Genomic DNA, 24,362 nt, shown 5'->3' with positions numbered 1-24,362 from the left:
CAAAATCCGGTAATCAGTACTCAGTTGCAGAGATCCATCTTGTTTTGGAGCCAGAGTAACAGGCAAGACAAACGTCTACATTGATGGCCGTATTATTACAGCATCTAACATATTTTGGATCTCATTTTTCAACCAATGTTTCTTTTCGCGTGACATACTGTAAGGCTTTTTCTGACCAGCGTAACATCTTTCAGCTTAAAAAGAAGAGTACAACAGTGGTGTGATCTTTGGTTAATGAAGCTTAATCCTACTAAGTGCAAGCTCGTTTCCTTTCATCGCAAACTTAATCCCCTATCATTCTCATACCTAATCTCCCACTCCACTGTCGAACAAGTTCAAACATACAAATATCTAGGCGTCACCTTATCCTCTGACCTTTCATGGAACGCACACATCAGCAATATCATATCATCCGCAAACAGATCCCTCGGTTTTTTAAAGCGTCATTTGCGTCACGCACCATCAGACATAAAACGTCTCGCGTACAAATCACTCATCAGATCAAAACTAGAATATGCAGCCCCCATCTGGAGCCCGCATCAAGCATACTTAAGAAACGAACTAGAATCTGTACAAAATCGCGCCACTAGGTTCATCCATTCTTCATATTCATACGACATAAGCATATCATCCCTAAAACGTAACACTGATCTTGCTAATCTTTCTGTGCGTCGCCGCATCGCCAGTCTTTGTTTGTTCCACAAATTATTTCACAGTCCGCTCAATCAAGCACCGTATATCATCCCACCGGCGCGCATATCCCCCCGTACGTCCCATCCTTACTCAATCGCACGCGCACGTGCTCGCACCACTACTTTTGCTGCCTCATTTTTTCTTCGCACAGCAGTGGACTGGAATGGCCTTCCCCGGAACATTGCAGCCATCACGTGTTCATCAACTTTTGTGGACAACTTAACTACATTTGTTTCTCATGAAGATCACTCTCTGTAACATTGATTTGTAACCCACCCCTTATGTAATACCCCCTAACCGGGGTCTTTAAGGTAATAAAGTGATGTGATGATGATGATAAATTTCGTTGTAGCTGGTGGATAGTTGCCTAGACGGATAAGTTCAGGGAATTTTTCACGAACATCTTTTTCACACCTAACAAGGTGGTCCGCGACATTCAAGGACGTGCACGTCTCTTATGCCACAATTACTTCATCATTCCAATAAAGGTTTAACTTTCGTGTCTTCATATCTGGTCTCCAAAGTAAGAATTTATAGTTGCATTGCTTCACGACAAGGGCGTCGATGTTAACCCTCTGGCCTTGATAAGAGACATTTGCTTTCGCCCATTCATCATATACTTTTCTTATTCCATCAAAGCTAAGTACCTGCGCCTGTCTTCATCTAATTATTTTGTCACTTTTAACAAGAGGCTCATTTATTAGATACAGATACACGACTATCAACCAATGCATCAACATCGTCTCCATTGATATTGAGTTTAATGTAGACAAGGTTAAGAGCGGTTAGAAAAACAGTCTCAATTTTTGTCATCAGGTGGGACTGGACACTATTAGAGTCGTCGGACGATCTCGCTGCTGCCACCATTTGAAGGAGTTGAAGGTCATAGAGAGGAACTTGGGAGAAACTAGGTGAACAGGGTTTATTTTCATTATTTACAGTTTAAACAAGACATACATCAACATATCAACCAATGCATCAACATCATCTCCATTGATATTGAGTTTAATGTAGACAAGGTTAAGAGCGGTTAGAAAAACAGTCTCAATTTTTGTCGTCAGGTGGGACTGGACACTATTAGAGTCGTCGGACGATCTCGCTGCTGCCACCATTTGAAGGAGTTGAAGGTCGTAGAGAGGAACTTGGGAGGAACTAGGTGAACAGGGTTTATTTTCATTATTTACAGTTTAAACAAGACATCAACAGTCTAGCGTGACTCCCAAATAGAGCCTGCAAGACGAAGCACACAGCAAATGAGCACACAGCTCACGAGTACATTGACAAGCACAGAGCACGATGACGAGCACTAGCAACCGACAACAGCTGCTTATAACCACTCCGTTCGATGTCATCGTCCGACGTCACCGTAGAAATTCCTCATGGCAGCCTTTGAGAGAAAGGGGTAGGGGGTTTACACACATACATGCCGCACAGGTTTCAGTGCTCTCTCCAAGGGTTGACGACCTTTGCAGAACAGCCGTCGCCTCTAAATTCCAGAGCGGACCTCGCACAGTGGCGTCCACCACTACACTTTGTCTGGTGTCTCGAAAAACGCATGGGGAGGTTCCGCCAATTACCTCCCCTCGAGAACTTCCCTGAGCTGACCCCTGGCCGCGTGGCTGCCGGTTATCCGCAGTTCTCTGAAGTACGTTCATAGTTGGATCGAAACACATGCAGCGGGCTGAAATAACTTGCACGTTGCCACCTTGGCAGGCCATTCCTAACACCCTCTTTTATTAGTTTTTTGGTTGCGTTTGCTCTGAATGAGAAGCTACTGGTTCTGCGTCATTGCTGTCAGTAGACATTAAGTTGACGACTTGATTTCGGCCATGAGGATTTTCGAGCTCGCGAGACCTCCATGGAGCCTTTTCGAAGGTCTGATCTGTCCGACCTACATCTTGTGGTGTAAAATCGGTGCAGATGTTTCTGAAACATCCCCACAGTTCTTTGACAGTTTTAGGCAACTTTACTTCACCTCAGAAGAACTTCAGTTTGGCCTAGTTGGTATTTACTGCAAATCATATTGACCGCAAAAAAGACGGGGACAGAGGAAGAAAACACATTAACAGCACAGGCGGTAACTTTCAACTGTTTTATTCATAGCAGCCAGTGGGCATATATAGGCAAAAGGAACATGCGCAGATCGCGGCAAACAAGAATGCACATCAGCTTAGCGTGGCAACCAATTATCAAAAAAATCTATTTCCGCTTGAAACAACCTAATGGAGGTATCGCTAACACAATCTTCGCCTTTCTTATTTATATGGTAAGCCTCCATCAGTTCACGTGCAGTCAGTTCACGTGGTTGTGGCAAGAACCACACCAAGCCGTATGCCAAATGCAATGTAGGAGTTGCGTATGAAATCCCCCTGGCCTGTGGCAAGTCCTACATAGGGCAGACTGGACGGTGCCTAAATGATCGAGCCAGGGAGCATGAGCAAAAGTTAAAGAAAGATGAGTTGGCGCACTTACCTGTGCACTGCAATGCCTGTCGCTGTGCACCTCTTTTTGAGGAGATAAAGATTCTGGGCAGAAGCCATGACCAGACTGCACGTGAACTGATGGAGGCTTACCATATAAATAAGAAAGGCGAAGATTGTGTTAGCGATACCTCCATTAGGTTGTTTCAAACGGAAATAGATTTTTTTTATAATTGGTTGCCACGCTAAGCTAAGCTGATGTGCATTCTTGTTTGCCGCGATCTGCGCATGTTCCTTTTGCCTATATATGCCCACTGGCTGCTATGAATAAAACAGTTGAAAGTTACCGCCTGTGCTGTTTATGTGTTTTCTTCCTCTGTCCCCGTCTTTTTTGCGGTCAATATGATTTGCAGTTTACTTCACCTGCCTCTTAAGTTCCTTGGGTAACCCATGAACAATCAGTGGCACTACTGCGGACTCCAGTAGTTCTGCATTTGCCATGTGAGGACGCAGTCTTTTCTGGTAAAGATATTCTAGGGGCTTTCCCAAGTGATATTTATAAAAGGTAGCTCAGTCCCACCTTTCAACATGGTTTTCGTCAAAAGCTGCCAAAAAGCTTGTTCTCCACTGCTTCCATGTATCCGTCATATGTCCAGCATAATGGATGCCATACCACTTCTTGGTAAGTTCGCTGAGAAACTGACGCATGTTCCTGATGCAATAGCAGGGTTCGTCCCAGGAGTTCACCTCATACGCTTGTTTATAGAACTCGATCCAAGCCTCTGGGCTTGAGCTCTGTCCGTCAAAGAAGTCGGGCTTAACGGTCTGCTTGTTTTGTCGTTGTTGGGCTTGAATAAGTCAGAAGATTTTCCATGAGTTGCTGCTGTCGCTCAGCATGTTGCTGCTGCAAGCGAAGCATTTATAGCAGGCACGAGTGAATGGAAGAGTCGGTATTGCTCGGTGCAGTTCTTGATGTCAGCTGCACCAGTGGCGTCATGGTGTGTTCTTGAAAATCGGAGCGCATCATTCTTATTTTCACTCATGCTTGAACATCAATCTCCTGCAGCATCTTCCCAGCCTTTTGGGCGACGAACTCACGAAGCTTGATAGTTGTGATGCTATCGGGTAAATCATACTTGACGTCTTCATCCACTTCACACGTTTAAAAATATGAATGATGTTGCACGTCTCTGGCTATACTCAGCATTCAGGGTGTCTACCAAGTTGACATTTCCAAATTTCCCGAGTTTTCCAGGTTTCCCCTGAGCACCTTTGCAAAATTCCCTGAATGAGTCAGAACTTTGTTTTCTGTCAAGACGGGTTGACACCATGATGCCCAATGCTGTCACTCTCTAGTAAGCATGTTGAAACAAAAAAAAATGACTTAATCCAGTTTTAACAGTCAAGGAAGGTGTTAGTAAAATGCACAGCAAAAAAAATGGTAAAACCCATTCCAAATCGAGTCGAACATTTTCAAATACGAATGAAAAGGAGATGCATACGGAAGTAAATATTTTCTAATACGAGCTATTTCTATGAAGTGATAGCAAGCTCATCGGTATGAGGCCGGAACTTTGTCACAACTAAGATTCTCTCTCAGCAGCTGGGAAGTCAACCTTAACTGTCCTGACATACTCTAAGCCCGCGCAAAACATCTCAGTGCTGGGTTTCACTGCTTTAAAAAGTTTATTTTGGTTTGGATGAGGGACACCTGCATCTCAGCGTCAGCCAACACTTTGTTTTTTGAGCCCAAGCTCTTTCAAAGAGGCGGTGGCACGCTTCCTTTCTCGTTAATTCCTCAGTGCGTCGGTCCTTTCTGTTCTCATCCTCCTTCCGCTACGCGTTCGCCCCATGAACCATTTGAAGCATCCTCTTGGTCAGTTGTACAGTCAACGTCCGATTTTTCGGGCTTCGTAGGGGCCGCAAGAACATCCGAAAAATCGGGCGGTAAAAAAAAAATTTATGCATGTCTTTACCTGCCCTTAAGGGCTCAAATTGCCACAGGCACGTCCGAAAAAGCTCTTAAGGCCTGCCAGTACACTTATTAGGCATATCGGTGCTCGTAGTGTGACAGGAGACGGGCGTGCACGCATGTATAATTATGGAATACATAATGTATCCCGTGACAATTGCCCCTTCCCACGCTTGTGATCCTTCACCACGTAACACTGCTGTACCGAGGCGAAGCTAACTTTCAAAGACTGGCATTATGCAACAAGCTGTACTCTGCAAGCTTCGAAGCCAATCGCAAGGATTACAAAGGTGGAGTCAGTGCCATTGCTGACCGCGGCAAATTCTTTCGATGAAAAACACGGCACCGCATGGCAAGAAGCTTAATAGGGAACGTAGAAGCAGCTAGGCTTAACGTTGTCGCGGTGGTGGCTACGCCTGCCAGCGGATCTGCGTGCGAGAGTGCCGGTTCGAGGTGGCGGGATAATCAAAATGGCGGTGGTGGTGGCTTTGATTAATGCCATTTGAGACCTGCAGTGCAGTCAGGGCAATATACATTGACTATATGGAGTACATGGTGGTGCCGCAAAGCCGCACGAATTATCGGGCATGTCTGATAAATCGGGCGTCTGCAAAATCGGTCGTTAACTACTTTGGCAACACCTCGTGCCGATTCGTTGCGATTCCTCTGTTACTGACCCATCGCAGTTGCTCAGTGGCTATGGTGTTAGGCTGCTGAGCACGAGGTCGCGGGATCGAATCCCGGCCACGGCGGCCGCATTTCGATGGGGGCGAAATGCGAAAACACCCGTGTGCTTTTAGGTGCACGTTAAAGAACCCCTGGTGGTCGAAATTTCTTGAGTCCTCCACTACGGCGTGCTTCATAATCAGAAAGTGGTTTTGGCACGTAAAACCCCAGAATTCTTTTTTTTATTCTGTTTCTTGAAGCCAGCATTAACACTACTTTCGTTCCCTTTAAATAAAGTTATAGGTAATTTTCCCTGATAGAAGCACAAATTCCCTGACTTTTCCTTAGGTATTTCCAGACTATTCGAATTCCCTGAGAATTCCCAGTTTTCCCGGTTCATAGACACCTTGGTTACAGCACCAAATATTGCATTTCTCGCGTGTTCTTATTTATGCCTTTTTGTATAATATATTGTGTCGGTTCCTGCTTTGTACTGACTGTCTTCTATTGCAAATGGTTGTTCACTGTTTCGCACTTCTTTTAGTATTCTATGTGACACTTGCAAACAATGTTACGATTCTTACACTCTCTTTAATGAAAATGTTAAGCACCTATTTACCTGTAACTCATCATACTGGGCCATCTTTCAATGATTGTGGTATAGCATGCATTACTATCCAATTTTTCTTCACTTTTGGTGCAATTTTTGGTGTTGTATATTTTTGTATTTTTATAGTCACTAAATTTCTGTTCATTGCTCTATGCCATGCATTTTTGGACCTGTAAGGTATTCTTAAATAAATAAAAAAAAGATAAAATAAACTTCATAGCATGAATGTGGCAGCTTTAGTGGCACGGCACAAATTGGCACAACATTCCTGCCACTGCATGCAAGGTGAAGACTTCACAAAAATTCTCAACAGCAACATTCATATATTATTTTTCAGAGTACGAAACGCTTCCTGTTATAACTATTTACGCTTTCCGTTTAGCTTGTATATATCTATCAGCTGTCACAATATACAACGACTTAAATAAATTGTTTATACTCGCGCAGCTCCAGTATGTTTACAATACACAGCATAATGATCCATATGTGGTACATATTTCTTACACAATAGTATAGACCCCAGACGATATTATCCCGCATTGCAACTCTTCTAAACAGCCTTGATGGTGCCGATCTAAATTTCAAGACGATGTCCACGTGCTCCCTTTTTATACAGCCTTTAGGTAAGAATTTTTGTTTCTAGTAACCTCGGCCTTATTTGTCATTTTCTTGCGTTTGTGCAAGTTCATGCAAGCATTTTTTCATTTTTTTTTCCCTCGTGTTTTATCACTTTTGAAACCATAGGTTTATATGCATGTGCTTTGCATTTTTTTAGCTGCATTGCGTTGCTGTGTTATGTTCTTTTTCACCAAGAGAACCTTGTGGGTTCACATACTTTTATTTAAGCCTCATGTGTGAGCGCAGCACTTGCTGTCGACATGTTCGACTAACTTTTTTTCTTTCACCATTACAATAAAACCTAGTTAACTCGACACTCGTTAACTCAGAAAATCAGATAATTTGGACTTGTCCTTTGGTCCCGGCAGGCGTATGCATTATTTAATGCAATCAAACTCTCGTTAATTGGGACATATTTGGTTGCACATCTGTTAACTTGGACAACTCTTGGAGCTCAGTGAGCGCAGGAGCGCTGTAAATGTGTGACGCAAAAGAGCAAGAATGGAGTTAGCGTCCACCAAAACAAAGCCTAGAAATCTGCATCGCCATAGTCATCAGTGGAAATCGTACGTGAAGCTTCATGCCTTGTTGTGCCTTGAAAGCCTTTATTCTCGAGTTTGCTGCCGCCCATAGCATCGCATGCCATCATGGCCGCGTGCCTTCATGACTGCATGGTCACCATCCGTGATCGGGTTGATAGCAGCCGCGGTTTTGTACACAGTGGTCGCAGCAAACGGTAGTTTCATTTTGACTCGGTGCGTGTGCAGTCGCATGCACAGGTACCGAAACTATGCCCTTTCCTACCGTGTTCTAGCGCATGAGTATGCTCTGCGATCGGCTTGTGTCTGCCTCAGCATTCATGTAGCACTGAATTATACCGCTAGTCATGTGTCCTTGTGCACAGTGCGCAAAATCATGTGCTACGCAAAATGAGAATCACAACAGCTCGCACACAACGTCGTTAGCGGAAGTGCGCAGCACCGGGAAAAAAAGAAAGAGAGAAAAAAAAAATGAAGGCGAGGCTCGTGACGTATGCGTCACGCGATCCTCGAGGTCCAGTATGGGAGAACGCAAGAAAGAAATTTCACTTGTGGAGGCTAGACGGGACGAGTGGAGAGTGTCTCGCCCGGCAGTGGAGCTCACCTGCTGAAACCATCGGTTGGCGGCACTGAAATATTTCTGTCTTGGCTATTAATCAGCCGGCTTGAAATTTCAATTTTTGTGGCACAACACTCCCTAGAGGACAGGTAACAACTTCCAGCGTATAACCAAAATTTGCTATGGGGCCTGGTGATATTTAAGTCAAGCTAGAGTGATAGATTAGTGCTTGAGAATCTCTAAGGGGTCAATATTATCGTGAACAGGGCCTTAATAATCGAGAAACTGATGTAAATGCAGGACATGATTAAAGACTACCCGGGACATTCAAGCACTTGTCTGATGATGAAAGCACTGCTCAGTTAACTTCTGTCACTAGTACTCAACCGCTCGTTTCAAAAAACTTTGTACAGTACTTAAAACGAAATAAAATGCTACTTATCGAGTTCTATTTCATTTTTAGAAAAAAGAATTCATTGAAATTACCCTTGACAATGACGTGGGCAGTCATGAGGTCTCGTTTTCGCTCGACGCTGCGCCTCCCATGCTTTCGCATTTCAGCAGTTTCATTATTGCGTAGTGCTGCGCTGGTTTTGCTGGATCACGAAACTCGCACAAACTCCAAGTAACAGAGAAAATAACTTCCATGTTATGTTGCGGGATGCCCGAACAGTCTACACCACTTGATCAAAAAGCAGCTGAAGCAGCAAATCCACTGCTCTGTCTTGGCTCGGTGTCGTCTGTCGGGCGCCATTTTACTCACTGACAGCAGCAAAGGGTGGTGATGGCACATGCAATGTCACCACTCCCCCGATTAGGTGGTGGGAAATTTGAATTTCGAAAAAGGTATTCGGACCCCTCAGATGCAGTTTTCCTGTAAACTAAGTCTTTTCTTGGCATGAAAGAAGCATTTCGAGGTTTCTGGAATGGTATTTAAACAGTCCACGTCGACTTATTATTTGCCTTTAGTGTCCCTTTAAGACCTCATACCACATAACTTCCAAGTGACAACACGTTAGCGCGAATTCACGCTACCATTACCTCCTGCCTCTCCGACAACGATGAGCCAGTCATTGTCCACGGGACCTTTTGGTCCCCGGTGGTAGAAGTCTCATCTGGCGTTGGACCTTGAGCTACGCTGTGCACCGCAATGAATTACCATGTGAACAGCTGGGGCCGTATTCTCAAACGTTCGGCTTCCGCAATAGTTTCGCCGGCGCAATAGTCACATTCAATAAATCAAGTGACTGCTTACCCGTGACGTCTGCGTGCACTACCAATATGCATTGTCGAATGCTTCTCATTGCATGAGAGAGCGCACTGTGCAAGTACAGAGCGGCTCGGGTATGTTGTTTTCGAGTGTTGTGGCCACAGTACGGGTTCTGCACACTGACTATGTTGGGTTACAGCTGTTTTAGGTAAAATAAATTTAATAAAGAAGTGTGAAATGTTTTATTTTAGATGAATCAACAAATATCGCCGTGAAACAATGCATGTAAGGCGTCACCAATAAGGCTGCTATAAACTACCACTTACCTTATCTCTACTACACTCCACCACCAACCGAACGCCAAAAGACGTGTTTGTTAATTCAATATATATTAAGAGCACCCACCGACACTATGTTAAAATGACATAGGTTGGACCTACTAGATCGCGTTGTTTATTTTCCGGCTTTGCTAAAACTGGCAATGAGCTCGTGTTGTTGGCGGAGGCGTGGGACCAAGGCGATAGTTTCGCGGAAGGCGAACGTTTCAGAATACGGGCCCTGGGTTATACCTCCCTTGGCAATGGCCATTTGTGTCAAGATGCCTATGGTCTGTATTCACAACAAAGGTAGAGCTATAGCTCAATGGCCCAGTCACCTCAGGTGCTGTCTCTAGTCTGCCGTTCTCCCCTCTTAGAAATGCCACGCAGATGCAGCCGCACCAAAGGGGGAAGCATTGCGTGGTGATCCTCTTTTGCTATGTGCTTGCTCTGAAAGCCCTTCTTCAGACAAAATAGGGTCAATGAGGCATAGGCGGTGGGACGGTCTTTGTCTCCCACTTAAGGCAGGCTTGATGGCTGGCTGTCAATGTGCTGGTGGGATGGTGTTGAGTAAGCTTGAGTGCTTATTTCCTTTTTATTTTGGGGTAACCTCTGGGGCAGAAACAGCAGCCAGCTGTTCTGCTTGCCTTTCTCATAGAATTTTGTGAGTTACTGCAGCTGTGCAGGGACTGGCTTCCGCAATGTGTTTTCGCATGTTTCCCTGAATCAACGACTTCGTGACTCTGGGGATCTCGTCGGTGGTCTGTTACCATTTCTTTAGACTCTGGGTGTCATTCCAATACCTGGGGTACTTTCCCCACTAGCTCATTCACTATAGCTCGATTTCATACTTTGCAGGCCTCGGGCTCTGCAGTAACTTCCTAGTGGAAATACCCCTTGAGCTCCCCGACATGAGCAGGCCAGCTCAGCCAGCCCGATTTCAGGTCTCTCAGCTTGTAGTTCAGTCGGGAGATTTTTTTCACGACTTGGAATGGCCCCACAGTGGGCACCAGTGTAATCGGGCTCTACCTGGTCTAGCTTCTACTAGTGCTGCCAAGCCCGCAGGAACATCGGTGTGGGAGTGCAAGCACAACACACACACACTGATACCAAACCAACTAAATGCTTCAAGACACGCTGGCTAAACTTGGTGAACTGGCAGGAAGCTGGCTCGTAAGAAGCGGAGGTATTCACTTGTGCTTAGAGCCACAGCCTTCATTGTACAGGGTCACTCGATGCTCTCACTCGGTCCTTACCCCAAGAATCAGCCAGTGTCACCATTGACCAATTCCGGGCAAGGGCATATCAGTGCATCTTGCACTGAGAAAAGCAATGGAATGCCGCTGTTTCCCACAAAGTTGAACCATTCAACCCACTTAGTGCTGCTGTACAAACACGGTGGAGCCAAGGAGTTACCTTTTCTACCTGCCTTGCAATGTCATAGTTCAGTGCAGTGCTTCGGATCTCAGAAGCTGCAATTGCTAACACTGCCCACCCGACAGAGGTCAAAACTGATTGATGACACACTAACACTGGGTTCACACAAGAAGCAGGCAAGTCCGCACAACCTTGCAGGACACAACAGATGACGTGTGTTGTGTGTGGGGTAATGTACACCTTTGCCATTTTTAATAATATTGCACAAGCATCGACTGCACGGTATGTCAGCGGGGCTGTAACAGTGAGGAACAGTAGGATCAGCAATAGTACACGCAGACATGAGAGGTGATTTTTAGTTTGAATGAATTTTGCAGCACTGATCACTTCAGGAGTGCCCCTTGCCGCTACAAGATCACTAACGCGCTGCAGGATCGATGCTCCTGCAATATTATTAAAAAGTTGCAAGGGTGTATACAAGGCTACTGCGCGTTGACAGCAAGAAACACTTAAACTTCCCATGCTTTCTTACCTCAATCTCAGTTGTTGCCGTGAGACGGTTGCTACCGCCAGTACAGATGGATGGAACTCCAGCAGAGTTATTACGCTGGTCATCAGGCTCAGGAGTCCGATTGCTGACTGGCGAGTCACTTTTCAGACGAGCCACATTGCACATAACACACTGCAATAAAAATGAAATGTTAGCAACGCACAACACGTGAAGAACGGGCTAGAAGAGCACAAGCACTACTCAACAACAATCATGCGACATAGAGAAACATGCAGGGGAACAACAAAGACTACAATGTTAAAGTAAACTTTCTTATGCAAGAACAGCAAAAACCTCTTTCAATTTTAAATAGGAATTGTTCTATGTTCTACACCCCCAGCATAACATATTACTTAGCAGTATAACCAAAAGGCCATGATAAGTACTACAGACAAAAGTTAAGAATGCAGCGGCAAACACCTCTAAAGGAGAACATTGTACCTCTATACTGAATGGCTAACTACAATATGTTTTTAAAAAGGGGCGTGGTGGGGCATAGTTCCCTCAATGAATAATGCACTGTCAATTCTATTAAAACAATTACTACAAGAATTTGTCTATCTGAGCATTATATTTCTTAAATCTTTTTTTAAATTTTATTTTTATTTTTTTTAATGCTGCAGCTCTGTTCAAGGCTATTGCTGGAGTGGCAACAGAACAATTACAAAAGAACTCTGCAGTACAAACAATAAAAAATAATGTTGAGTCAGAACAGACAGAAAAAGATTGAGTGACAATTTAGCAATGTGAGAAATGTGTTAGCATTACACCGCACCTCTTTTAGGCCTCCACGATTTAAACCGCGTTCACCCCAGTGCAAAGACAGAAGCTGACTCATCGCACACCGTGCCTCTTCGAAAAATGGAGTGCACTGACGGTGGTCCGGAGTGCAAACCACCGTCAGTTCCATTACACACACACACACAGACAGACACACACACACACCACCACCTGACCAGTTTTCCAACAACCCCCCCCCCCCCTCCCCATATACTTTTTCCCACTTTGACACGTCTAATATTATCCCTTTCAGGGTCAATTTTTTTTGCCATATGCGACCACCCAGGGTCGATTTTTTTTTTATTGCAGATTCCAATTCTTCTGAGGGACCTATTTTGAAAAATATTACCACAATTTTTCCACGGTGACCGTAAAGTGAGAAAGAAATATTTTGCATTGGCATATATGTACTGTTTATTCATGAATAACAACAATAAAAAAATGAAATAAAAGAATTAGATGCATTGTTATGAGCATAGTTCAAGGCTTCGAAAATGCGCACACGAGAATATTTTGCAAGTCTCAAATGTTCCTTCTCTTAGACTAATATTTACGTCCATAGCGTAATCCAACTGCATAGGTGACCGCACTCAAGAAAACTGTATGGTTGTGTGCCTGTCAAAAAACAAAACGTGTGACAAACTTCCGCTAATCTTAGCAGCAATCTTATAATAAGCACATCGCAGGCTACATAAGAGACAATCCTTAGTCACACAGCACCTAAAATAAAATTGTCTAATTTAACAGTCTTGGCAATGATAGCTGATAACGAAACCAGCCATCGCATTTTAGCACAGATAAATGTGGTAAGATACTGCAATTATACTATTTTGGCTTTCGAAGATCAGCTTCAGCTTAATTCTGTGAGAAGTTTTAGTGGAGAATGCTCTTGTGAATTTAGGATATGCCTCAACAGGAAAACAAGACAATAAGAGGACTTCATGAATTTAACTGATCTCATGCCCGATCTTGCGGCAACCAGAGAGAGGTAAAGTCTGGCAGAGTAGATCCCTGTCCAAAAAAATGCGTTGACAACTTTCAGTAAATGCGCGAGCACTTTTGAGCCAGCAGCCTGGCTTCATTTGATCGCAGACAACAAGCTAACATCCTGATCTAGTGTGATCACACCGATCGTACAGTTGCATGTTAACAATGGAGAAAATGACATATAATTTATTGTTCCCATGCGACACATTGGCACAGCAAGTCACCATTAAAATCACTAAAATCCACCGGAAACCCCTTGCTGTCCCCGTAGGAGGCATCATGCTTGTATTTCACATAGACCTGATCACATTCTTTTTTTTGCTGATTCAGCATCCATGTTTATAAGTTATAATGAATATTTGATATAATGAAGATATCTTTGTGCTAGATGTGACTGTTAATATGAGGCTTCATGGTAATTAACAAGTTAAATGGTGAACACTTTTAATTAGCTGCCAGCACACGCAATTTGTGCTTCAAGTTCTCACCGAGGATCACGAGGAGAGGAGGGTTGAAGTCTGCCACAATCTCTAGGACACAGTTCAAGCACAATCAAGACTTTTACAAGTTGTGAATTGGAAATGGGAGGATAAGTAAACTATATCGAATGAAATAAAAGAAAAACAAAAAGAAAGGTGGTTGGTCAACATCTTTGTTGATGCCTGGACATCTATCGCCCAGTAGGGAAGAGGGGAGGGGGGGGGGGGGGTCAGTACATGAATCCTGCAGCTTTGGCTGCCTTCCAGGCCTGCGACACCACCTGACACTGGTCACATAGGCCCGAGCTAGACAACACATCCTCCCATTGTTACAGGTGTGGAGTTTGTGATGGGGGGAGTGAGGGTGTGCAGGAGCATTCTTTGGTTGTGATAAAGTGATGAGTATGCCAGGCAATGTGGACACTTGTAGGCATTGCAAGATTCGTCGGACGATCCTACCGCTGCCAACCAGATGTAGGAGTCGTCGGACTATCTCGTCGCTGCCACCATTTGAAGGAGTTGAAGGTCGTAGAGAGGAACTCGGTGAACAGGATTTATTTACATATTAAGCATTTTAAGCAAGATACATTGGCAGTCTAGCGCGACTCCCATATGGAGCCCGCAAGACTAACATACAGCAAATAGCTTACGAGCACACAGCTCACTAGTACGTCTCTAGCATGACAACGAGCACTCAGCTCCCGACGAGCACACTCTAGCAGCCGGCAAACGCTGCTTATAAGCTCTCCGTTCGACGTCATAGTTCGACGTCATCGTTCGACGTGGACGGAGCCCGAGTGGTCGGAAACGTTCGTCCAATCATTGTAAACTTGCCGCCGCCCCACAGTACGGCCCACACACACAAAGGCACATAAGTTCGAGCCCACACACACCAAGGCTCCGGAGCCGACGTCCGAGGGCTTCGTAGAACTGTGCTCCGTCCCGGGTGGCGCGGCGGAGTACCACATTCCTGAGCTGACCGCGCGCCACGTGGCTGCCGGTCATCCGCAGTTCTCGGAAGGGCGCCCCGTCTGGTGGGCTTGGAACACGTGCAGCGGGCTGAAAGCTGGCACGTTGCCACCCCGTACGGCCATTCCTAACAGCATATAGAGTGGGATATATGGCGTGACAGAGGTGTGGACGAAAGCTTTAGTTTGTAATTGTCACCAAGCAAAGGCATCCTCTTCTGTGAGGGATATGTGAGGTGCAGGTTGAGGCATGAGGGGTGGTAGTGTTGTAGAATCATGTAATGGGGGAGAGGGAGTAGGGGTTCCATCCTGAGTGCAGCATGCCCCGAGCATACGCTGATTACAAGCATAAGACACCGATTACTCAGCATAATCACCATACACTGATTACCACAGAGGGACTCGTGGCCGGGGGTCCATACGGTGGTTGGCAATACATGCTGAATTTTGTGGGCCTTGGCAGAGATGCAGCCTTGCACATGATTCCAGCATGCAGATTACGAGTCCGTGAGGCCAATGATTGTATCTAACATGGTTTTGGAGACAAGAGCGAGGGCTATGGTCGCTTCCTCCACTTCTATGGCGGCTGATTGCACAATGGAAGCCGAGGCAACATCCTGGAATTTCGCGCTGATGACACAGATGGTGTGGACTAGTCTGTTAAAATAAGTTATAGCATACATTATTACAACGCCAAATTTTCATTTCTCATGGCTTGCTGTGTGGCGTTGCTTAAATGGCAGCGGTTCGATCTTGACATGCCATGGGCATCAGGACACCAGGTGACCAGGTTAAGTAACCTAATCTAACCCAAAAGAACTTGAACGATTTATTTAGAACATAATGAAGGATTAAAATGGGAAAAGAGAGCGAAAGATACAGAATCTGAATCACGCAAATCTCACGGGGTCACGAAAAATATTCGTACCACCCAAAATTCATATCACGAACATCACCAAAAAACAAAAATGGGAGAGTTAAAGCTAGAAAAACTGACAAACTTTTCGTTGAATGTAGCAAAAAACGAAAACTTTACTTGCAGAGAAAGAAATCTATAATGTCCTTTTGCTTTTGCTTTTTTGTTGATGTCAGCCACCGGACTAGTCAATGACACATGCGAGTGTAAAATGCTAGCACGTGTCGTTGCCGAGTTCCTCCATACTCATGGCAGGCCTCAAAACATCGAGGACATGCAGCATTTCAGCTGCCTGTGGTGGCTCCTCATCATTGGTCCTGTCAATGTCGCCTTTGTCCTCGCTGGAACCAACATCAGATGTGGTCTCAATACAATGACCTCGATTGTGTGTACACTGTAGATGACAAGGCTGTCACCTGTGGTCAGAAAATCATCCACGGAGCACTTGGCATTGAGGATCATCCCAATCCTCAATTTCAAGTTCCTCCGGTTCTGAGGCCACTACCTTCAGAATTTCTGAAGAAGCTGCACTCCCCGAAACAGTTGGCTATGGTAACCGGTGCGATGCAGGCCCAAGTCAGGGCATTGAAGTGCAGCCCATCCAGAAGACTTATTTTCAAGTTGCTGTCATTACAACTAATTTTAGCGAGTAGGTGCCACACAAGAAGCCCCTTAAAATGACGTTTCACATCTAAAAGGACTTCTTCGGCAAGTTGGTGCTTAGATTTCCTAGGTATACTTTGTGGCACAATATACATTTCTTAAAAAGGGACAGAAGAAAGGAAGACATTGAAGCGCCAACAAACTACCAACTGTTTAATGACAGCCTCAAAAAACATATAAAAGAAAAGACAACTTCCGCTCATGCGCAGGGAGCCAAGGTGTGACAGAACAACATGGTCATGATAACATACTTTGGATAAAGCACATTTCTGCGGATAAAGCACATTTCTAAAGCACATACCTAGGCACCGCTGGAGTCCCCGGGGATGTGAAACATTCCAGGGGACTCCAGTGTCAAGCAGTTGTAGGGTGGGTCATCGTATTTGGGGGCAAAAATAACCTTTACATTGTGGGGAGCACCCGCCTCCATTTCCTCCCGCGTACCCGCGGCGTCCCGTTCACACGTGGCGGACAGGTCGGGCCAGCGTAGACAAGGGAGAGAGGCACTACGCGCCCTCCCTTTCTCCGTTGCTCTGGTGACGCACGTACCCCTCTTCCCCCAAGCGGCTCACGGGAAAGGGAAACGTATCCGGCGGGTGAGGAGGACTTCCCCTCGCAAAAAGGTAAAAAGGCATAAAAGCGCGTCACCGGGGGAGACCCTCTCTCTTAGGACACCAACACCTGGACCGCCTGGACGAAAGCACCTGCCGCATCCCGTGAGTGACCTCGTTTGTCTGACCCACCCAGACAACGAGGCAAGCCTATTTACTACTATTACTGAGAGGACGTCCCTCTGCGAGTGTTCATTATTGCTAATAGTAATAAACGTTATTACCGTTGACGCCGCTGGTTGCCTTATTCGTTCGAACCCGGCGTAGCCGCGATTCTCGCGCTACGGGTTGGGAGTACCACAAAGCGACTGCCCTAGCCACACGCAGAGTGGAACCCCCACATTTGGCGCCCCACATTGGGCGCCAGATGTGGGGGTTCTCCTCCGTGCTCTTGGGACAAAGGAATGACAACACAGTAGTGCAAACAATCACAAGGGCATTTATTGCACCTTTCATAGATCAATGCCTGCTAGCCGAGTTGCTATCCACAAAACATGCCGATGGGCGCACGACAAATCTAGAAGTCCGACTCACCGCGACCAGATAGCGAGCGAATATGTTCGCCCATGCTGGATCCCAACGCCTGGTCGTTCGTGCGTACAATCACGCGAACGGTGGCGCGCTCGAAGGCGGTCACGCGAGACGGTCTCGCAGAAGCATGGATCGGCGCTCGCGCGGGAAGTCCGCCGCATTCACCAGTCCGCCGCTCAAGAGCGCAAGCCTTCCTTTCCTGCGCCCAAGCCCCGCCTGTTGGCGGCATCAGCAGCGCAACACTCGCGCCATCTCTTGTACAGCGCTTCAACCACTCCGACCGCCGCGGGCGCCAGGCCACGCGGCGGGCGAAGCCGCCCTCCAGGAGACGAGCTATGCGGGAAAACTAGATCTCAGGGGAGGCGTAGGAGTCACGCATCCCCACAACATTTTGAAGTCATATCGTAAGAAGCCAACAAACACCCAACACCTAGGACAACATAGGGGAAATTACTATTTATTACTAAATTACTAAATTAACTAATAGGCGAAGGTTGTGGAATTGTTCCCCACCTGCAGCAAGTTGTTTTTTCATCCACTTTCATTTCCATTAATTTATAGTTTCTTTATTTCATTTATTAAGCACAAGTAATTTCCCCTATGTCCTTGGTGTCACAGTGTTTGTTGGCTTCTTATGATATCACTAATAAAAATCAGGCCCCTCGGTTAACCCCCTTTCTTCTCGGTCTTTACATCTTGAAGCGTTACTTGCTTAGGGTGGGCAGCGCACTGATCAAGAATCAGTACAATATTCCTGTTCTTACTCGACATCCTTTGGTTGAGGAGTGAGAAAAACTCTTCAAACAGGGCTGCCATCATCCATGGTTTTTTATTCGCCTGATAAATGCAACGCAGGCAATTTTCCCACATAAACATCGGGGCTTCTGGCACTTGCCTACTACAGTGAGCTGAAGTTTCTCTGAACCTTCGGCATAGCAGCAGAACAGAACGGGGGTCGGGTCCTCTCCTTGCTTTTCTGCCTGCTCCGACATACTTGGCCTTTAAAGCAGAAGCTCTTCCAAGGCTGAGGGTCAAAAAACAGGCCTGCCTCACCTGCATTAAACACGTCTCTGGGCTCATATCCCTCGATGACCAATGGCAGCATAGTCGCAATCCAAATGCTCACGACTGACTGATAAGTTTTTTTGCTTCATCACTGACACTTTTGTAGGCAAGACCGTGCCTTGCTTTGAAGCTGTGGAGCCAGCTGCCAGAAGCCTGAAACAAATCAGTGCACCAAAGAAAGCATGATCTCGTCAGCTTCTGCACCACCACAAATATATGTTTTCTTCTTCGGAGAACTTCACTTTCGATGCTCATGCCGGCAACAGTCACCTTTTTAAACCATGTTAATAAAGCTTCCTCCAGCTTAAGTGAGCTGTCTTTGTCTCAGAGCACATTCTTCATTATTTTATCACATTGTCTAACAATCGTGCACAATGGCAATGGTGCGAAGTTCAGCTCTTTCGTCTAGTCCATGCGTTTTCTTTGTGGATTCTTGTCCACCTTCCATAAAATATCTAACTTCTCTTTAAAGGAGAGGGCTTTAAGCTTGCGAGACATCTTTGTTTGCTTGAAGGCTCTTGCTGAAACAGCACAGCCATCACAAAGCACAGAGTGCGGACGCGAACAGAAAGAATAAAAGAATAAGGAAACATGCCTGGCGTAGTCCGTCTCAGCCCGTCCCGTGACCTACATCTGCGCGGCCTGCGCCATTCGTATTCCCGAAGTGAAGGTGCCGTTAGCAGGCAACGCTGGCAACCCCCACGACATTGCGCAGCTATTTAGCCAGACTGACGACAGCCAGCGTTGCTGTCTTCGCCGTGCTAAGGTCTCTAGACGAAACATATCTAGGCACCTTTCATCACACCACAGCAGCCGTGGCCTCGCCGTGGAGTCCGTGGAGCATCTTTAGTGGCCGTGAGGGTGGCTATGTCTGTTCGTATCAAACACCGCAGAACAAAAATCAGTTCACTACATCCAAATTCTGGCACACTGTACTTTAATGAAACTTGGCCGGGGCCAACAAAACATGTATCATCCCAAAATACGTACAAGCCATAATTGTATCATCGAGATTCTACTGTACATGACGGGCTCCTTGAATGAATGTGTGTTGTTTATTGGCGCAAGGGCCAGTTATGGCCAAAGAGCGCCACGCCAGTGTTAGTGACTTTGCAGTGGAGTGATGAGTTCTACAAAGTTGATGTGACATGGCTGTAAAAGGGCCTTCAAAATAGTCGCTGTAAAGTGTGTAAAATCTACGTCTAATAAAATTATGGCGATGACTAATGATGTGTATTATGAGCATTTAAATGCATTGCTAAAAATGATACGATATACAAAATATGTCATGAAAAAATTTGCTAATGCACTACTGCCTCACCAGAGCCCTTGAAACACAAGGGCCTGGAAGCATGTGCTATATAATACTACTATCGCAGTGGCACCCTCTGAAGAGAGGAAGCACTACGAATGTATGGGGCTAATAACATGTAAGACATCTTTCAGGAAAACTAGGACTGTATTAGTATAAAAAAATGGTTCTGCACCAAGAAACAAGATGGGATGAAGGGGGATATGCTGCCGGTATGCTAGGGGAAAATGTCTCTCTCTCAGATTCGGCTTCCCGACACACCAGGAGGATGTGGAAGACGGTCAGCTTCTCCCCGCATCTACCACAGGTTGGAGTTTCATTTCCAGTGCGTAGAAAATTACGGGTGCCAAATGTGTGTCCTATTCTGAGATGGCAGAATAGGACATCTGTTCGGCGTGATTTTGCTGCGGAGGGCCAGAAACGTAATTGTGGCTTTATTACGTGCAGCTTATTATTTGTTTCCGCATCCCACAAGTGTTGCCAGTGGTTTTGCAGTTTCCTTTGTAAGAAAGGCCTCAGATCTGTGGCAGGGACAGCAGCAATAGAATTACTAGCTTGCAATGAAATTGACGTGGCCATCTTGTTCGCCACAACATTACCCTCGATGACCCTATGGGCAGGCGCCCAGCATATAATGACATGCTGGTAAGATACATACACTTTACACAGGATGGAATAGAGTTTATTAAGTACTAGGTTTTTGTGCTTACAATGACATCAAGGCCTTCAGGATGCTAAGGGAGTCTGTCTATATAACTGCTTCTTAGAGTTTTGATTTCCTTATACGCTTCGCAGCCAACAATAGTGAATGAGCCACAGCCGCAAAGATACTTGTTTCCGGATACAGTACATTGGAGTCCGAGAAGAATAGACCGACGGCTGCATAGGACACCCCGGCATGTGACGTCAATGCGTCTGAGTAGAACTCCGTGCAGGAGTGCTTATACTGGAGTTCTAGGAAATGCATTCAGATTTCGATCTCTGGAGCGCACTTTATACTTTGTAGGATAGATATATCACATTCTATCAGCTGCCACTATCAAGGCGGTAGCAGCTTAGCTGGAGGCATTAAGCGATATTTGAGGAGTGGGACATCCATATCAACACTACGCTCCCTCACACACAGTGAAGAAGGTTGCCTTACAAAGGGAAAATTACAAAAGAGTGTAGCACATGTCATATTGTTAACGGTATTAAAACACAGATGTTGACAATTAGAGTGAACGTTCAAAAAATATGTTAGGCTGATGTATGCTCTCTGCAAATGGAGTGACCATTCATTTGATTCTACGCATAAACTTTCAATGGGACTTGTTCTGAAAGCGCCAGTGGCCAGCCAGATACCTAGATGGTGGACGAGATCTAGCATCTATAGCGTGCTCGGGGCGGCAGACTGATAGATCACGGCACCATAGTCCAATCGTGATCGAATGAGGTTTTTGTAAAGATTCAGTAAACACATCCTGTCGCTTCCCCATGTTGTGTGGAATAAAATTTTCAGTAAGTTCACTGTTTTTAAGCATTTCACCTTGAGATATTTTATGTGTGGAATAAAAGTTTAGTCAAGTATAATATCTAAGAACTTGTGCTATTTATTCACAGGTATTTGTTGCCCATACATTTCAACATTGTGATCTGCAATGAGCCCTTTCTTTCTTGTGAAAAGCACACCAGAACTTTTGTTGGGGTCTACTTTAAATAACTTTTCGTCTGCCCATTTGGACACTTTGTTCAAGCCCTGTTGTACTTGCGTCTCACACACTGCAAGGTTGTAGCATTTGAAACTTATTTGTATGTCGTCTACGTAGACGTAATAAAAAATAGCTTATAGTAATAAAGCATGAAGCGCGTTCATCTTCACGATAGACAGTGTGCAGCTAAGCGCGCCTCCTTGGGGTATACCAGTTTCTTGTATAAAAGATTGCAACAATATGTTGCCGAATTTCATGCAGAAGGTACAATTGGACAAATAGCTTTCTATTATGTTAAGCATATTTCCACAGACGCCGATTCCCGACAAGTCTCAAAAGATCCCATAACGCCATGTTGTGTCATGTGCCTTCTCCTTATCGAGGAATATCGATAAGAAAAAGTGTTTATGTACAAATGCATCCCGGATATATCCCTCAATGCACACAAGGGGATCAGTTGTGGACCGCCCCTCTCTGAAGCCACACTGATAGGGATCAAGCATATTGTTCAGTAGGAAAGGTATGAGTCAATGATTAATGATTTTTTCAAAACGCTTACACAGGCAACTTGTAAGAGCTATCGGGGGATAACTTGCCGCCAAGGAAGGGTCTTTACCCAGCTTCAAGACAGGAATAACAATAGCTCCCTTTCGTGAGGATGGGAGGTATCTGGCAGCCCAGATAGAGTTGAAAAGTGCCAGAAGTGTCATTTATGTGTCGGTGTGTTGGTTTTTAATCATGTCGTACTGTCAGGAGTCACCAGCAAGACCTGTATGACAATGTGAAAAAGACGAAGATGCTAGTCGACGAAATGGAGAAGGGACACGCAGGCGAGATGCACGTGAAGCGCGAAAGAAGAAATTAAGAAAAAGGAGACGCAGGCAGAGTTGAGCTGGCATTGCTGACATGGTCGAGAAGCAAGACAGTGGCTTCTCCAGCTGTGCTCTGGAGGCGGGATGCAGCAGAACCCATCCCAACTAAAGCCTACAAAAAGTGTGGGTCCACCGAAGCTTTCATTAACCCTTTTAAAGACAGTAAAGAAAAATGAAAAAAAAAATTGCAAGAAAGATGGAATTTTTAATCAATGTTCCTGCATTTGCAGTTTTCAATTAATTCACTCTCTCCCTACCGTGCACTTTACTCTTCATTAGATTAGAAATACTGCCCTTTAAAATCTGTGATGCCGGGTTCAAACCCCAGACTAGGATGAATTTTTCTTAAAAGGACACTAAAGACAACCATTAAGTCAGGCTAAAGTGACAGATTAGTGCTTGAGAATCTCTAAGGTGTCAATATTATCATGAACAGAGCCTTTGTAATCGAGAAATTGAGGTAAATGCAGGACATGATTAGAGACCCCCGGAACATTCAAGCACTTGCTTGATGACGAAAGCACTCCTCAGTTAAATTCCGTCCCTAGTACTCAACAACTTGTCGCAAAAAACAACCTTGTATTATAAGACGAAGTAAAATGCTACTTGTCAAGTTATATTAGATTTTTAGAAAAAAAAGAACTCATTGAAATTACTCTTGACAACAACATGGGCGGTCGAAAGGCTTCGTTTTCGCTCGACTCTGCGCCGCCGAGGCTTTCACATTTCAGCAGTATTGTAATTGCATAGTGCTGCGCTAATTTTACTGGCTAGCGAAACTCGCACAAAGTGCAAGTAGCAGAGAATACAACTTCCATGTGATATCAAGGGATGCCCAAGCGATCTACACCACTTGACCAAAAAGCAGCTTCAGTGGCGAATCCACCACTCTGCCTTGGCTCGGTGCCGCAGTCTGTCGGGCGCTGTTTTACTCGCCAACAGCAGCAAAGGGTGGTGATGGCACATGCAATGTCACCACTCCCCCGGTTGGGTGGCGGGAGATTTGAAATTCGAAAAAAGTATTCAGAATCTTCAGATGCAATTTCCTCGTAAACTAAGTCTTTTCTTGGCACAAAACAAGCGTTGCAAGGTTTCTGGAATGGTATTTAAACAGTCCACATCGACTTAGTATTTGCCTTTAGTGTCCCTTTAAGGGGCCCCTCACCAGGTCTGGCCATTTTGAGCTGACAAGCACTGGGCATACAACGCATGCTAAGAATCATGTCTGATAAGTATTACATCGCTACGCGCCGTGGAAAGAGCTGAAATTTCAAACTGAATGCCGTTTGCCCTTCTCCTCGCAGGTGCGGTGCTCCCAACTGGAGAGTCAATGTATATCGCACATGTGCGGTTACGTACATCGCACTGCTGTGATGTCGCTCACAGTTACACGTGATTGCAAGAATTATTCAAGGCAACATCTGCTATTTGTGTAATCTGTTTCTTCAATAGACAAATAAATTTTTAGAGAAATAATAAAATACACAAACCGAGTGTCTGCATGTGCTTGTTTTACTTTGCACCGAAGCAAGAGAGATGTACTTTCGGTTTGTCTGCTTGTTCCCACGCTGTGCAGTCGCGCGTGCAGACAATGAAAGTACACCGTGTTCCAGCGCATGATCATGCTTGGTGAATCACTTGTGCCTGCCTCAGTATTCGCATAGCACTGACTTACACCGCTAGTCAGGTGTCCTCGTGCACAGCACGCAAAATCGTATGCTATGCAAAAAGAGACAAACACAACAGCTCGGGCGTGATGCCATCAGCAGAGCGGAAATGCACCGCGCAGCAAGAAAGCGAGGGAAAAATATGAAGGCGAGGCGCGTGACGTACGTGTCACGCGATCCTCGAGTTCCGGTATGAGAACGCAGGGAAGGAATTTAACTCGCGGAGGCTAGACAGGCCAAAAGGAGAGAGTGTCTCTTGGCAGGGGCACTTGCCTCCTGAAATCATGCG

At 45.3% G+C, this 24,362-nt stretch overlaps 1 protein-coding gene across 6 annotated transcripts in view; it reads right to left on the bottom strand.

Annotated features, from left to right (window-relative positions):
- Positions 1-24,362, bottom strand: part of trbd (ubiquitin thioesterase trabid) — an 84,372-nt gene that overhangs the window by 42,612 nt on the left and 17,398 nt on the right. For all 6 annotated transcript variants that reach the window (XM_065431364.1, XM_065431367.2, XM_065431333.1 and 3 more), the window contains exon 4: positions 11,514-11,663. In XM_065431364.1, coding sequence (XP_065287436.1) covers positions 11,514-11,663 — 150 coding nt within the window. The remainder of the gene's footprint in view (positions 1-11,513; positions 11,664-24,362) is intronic.

Source organism: Dermacentor albipictus, chromosome 1 (genome assembly GCF_038994185.2).
Source record: "Dermacentor albipictus isolate Rhodes 1998 colony chromosome 1, USDA_Dalb.pri_finalv2, whole genome shotgun sequence".
Classification (NCBI taxonomy): Eukaryota; Metazoa; Arthropoda; class Arachnida; order Ixodida; family Ixodidae; genus Dermacentor; species Dermacentor albipictus.
This window is presented reverse-complemented; position numbering and strand designations above follow the sequence as displayed.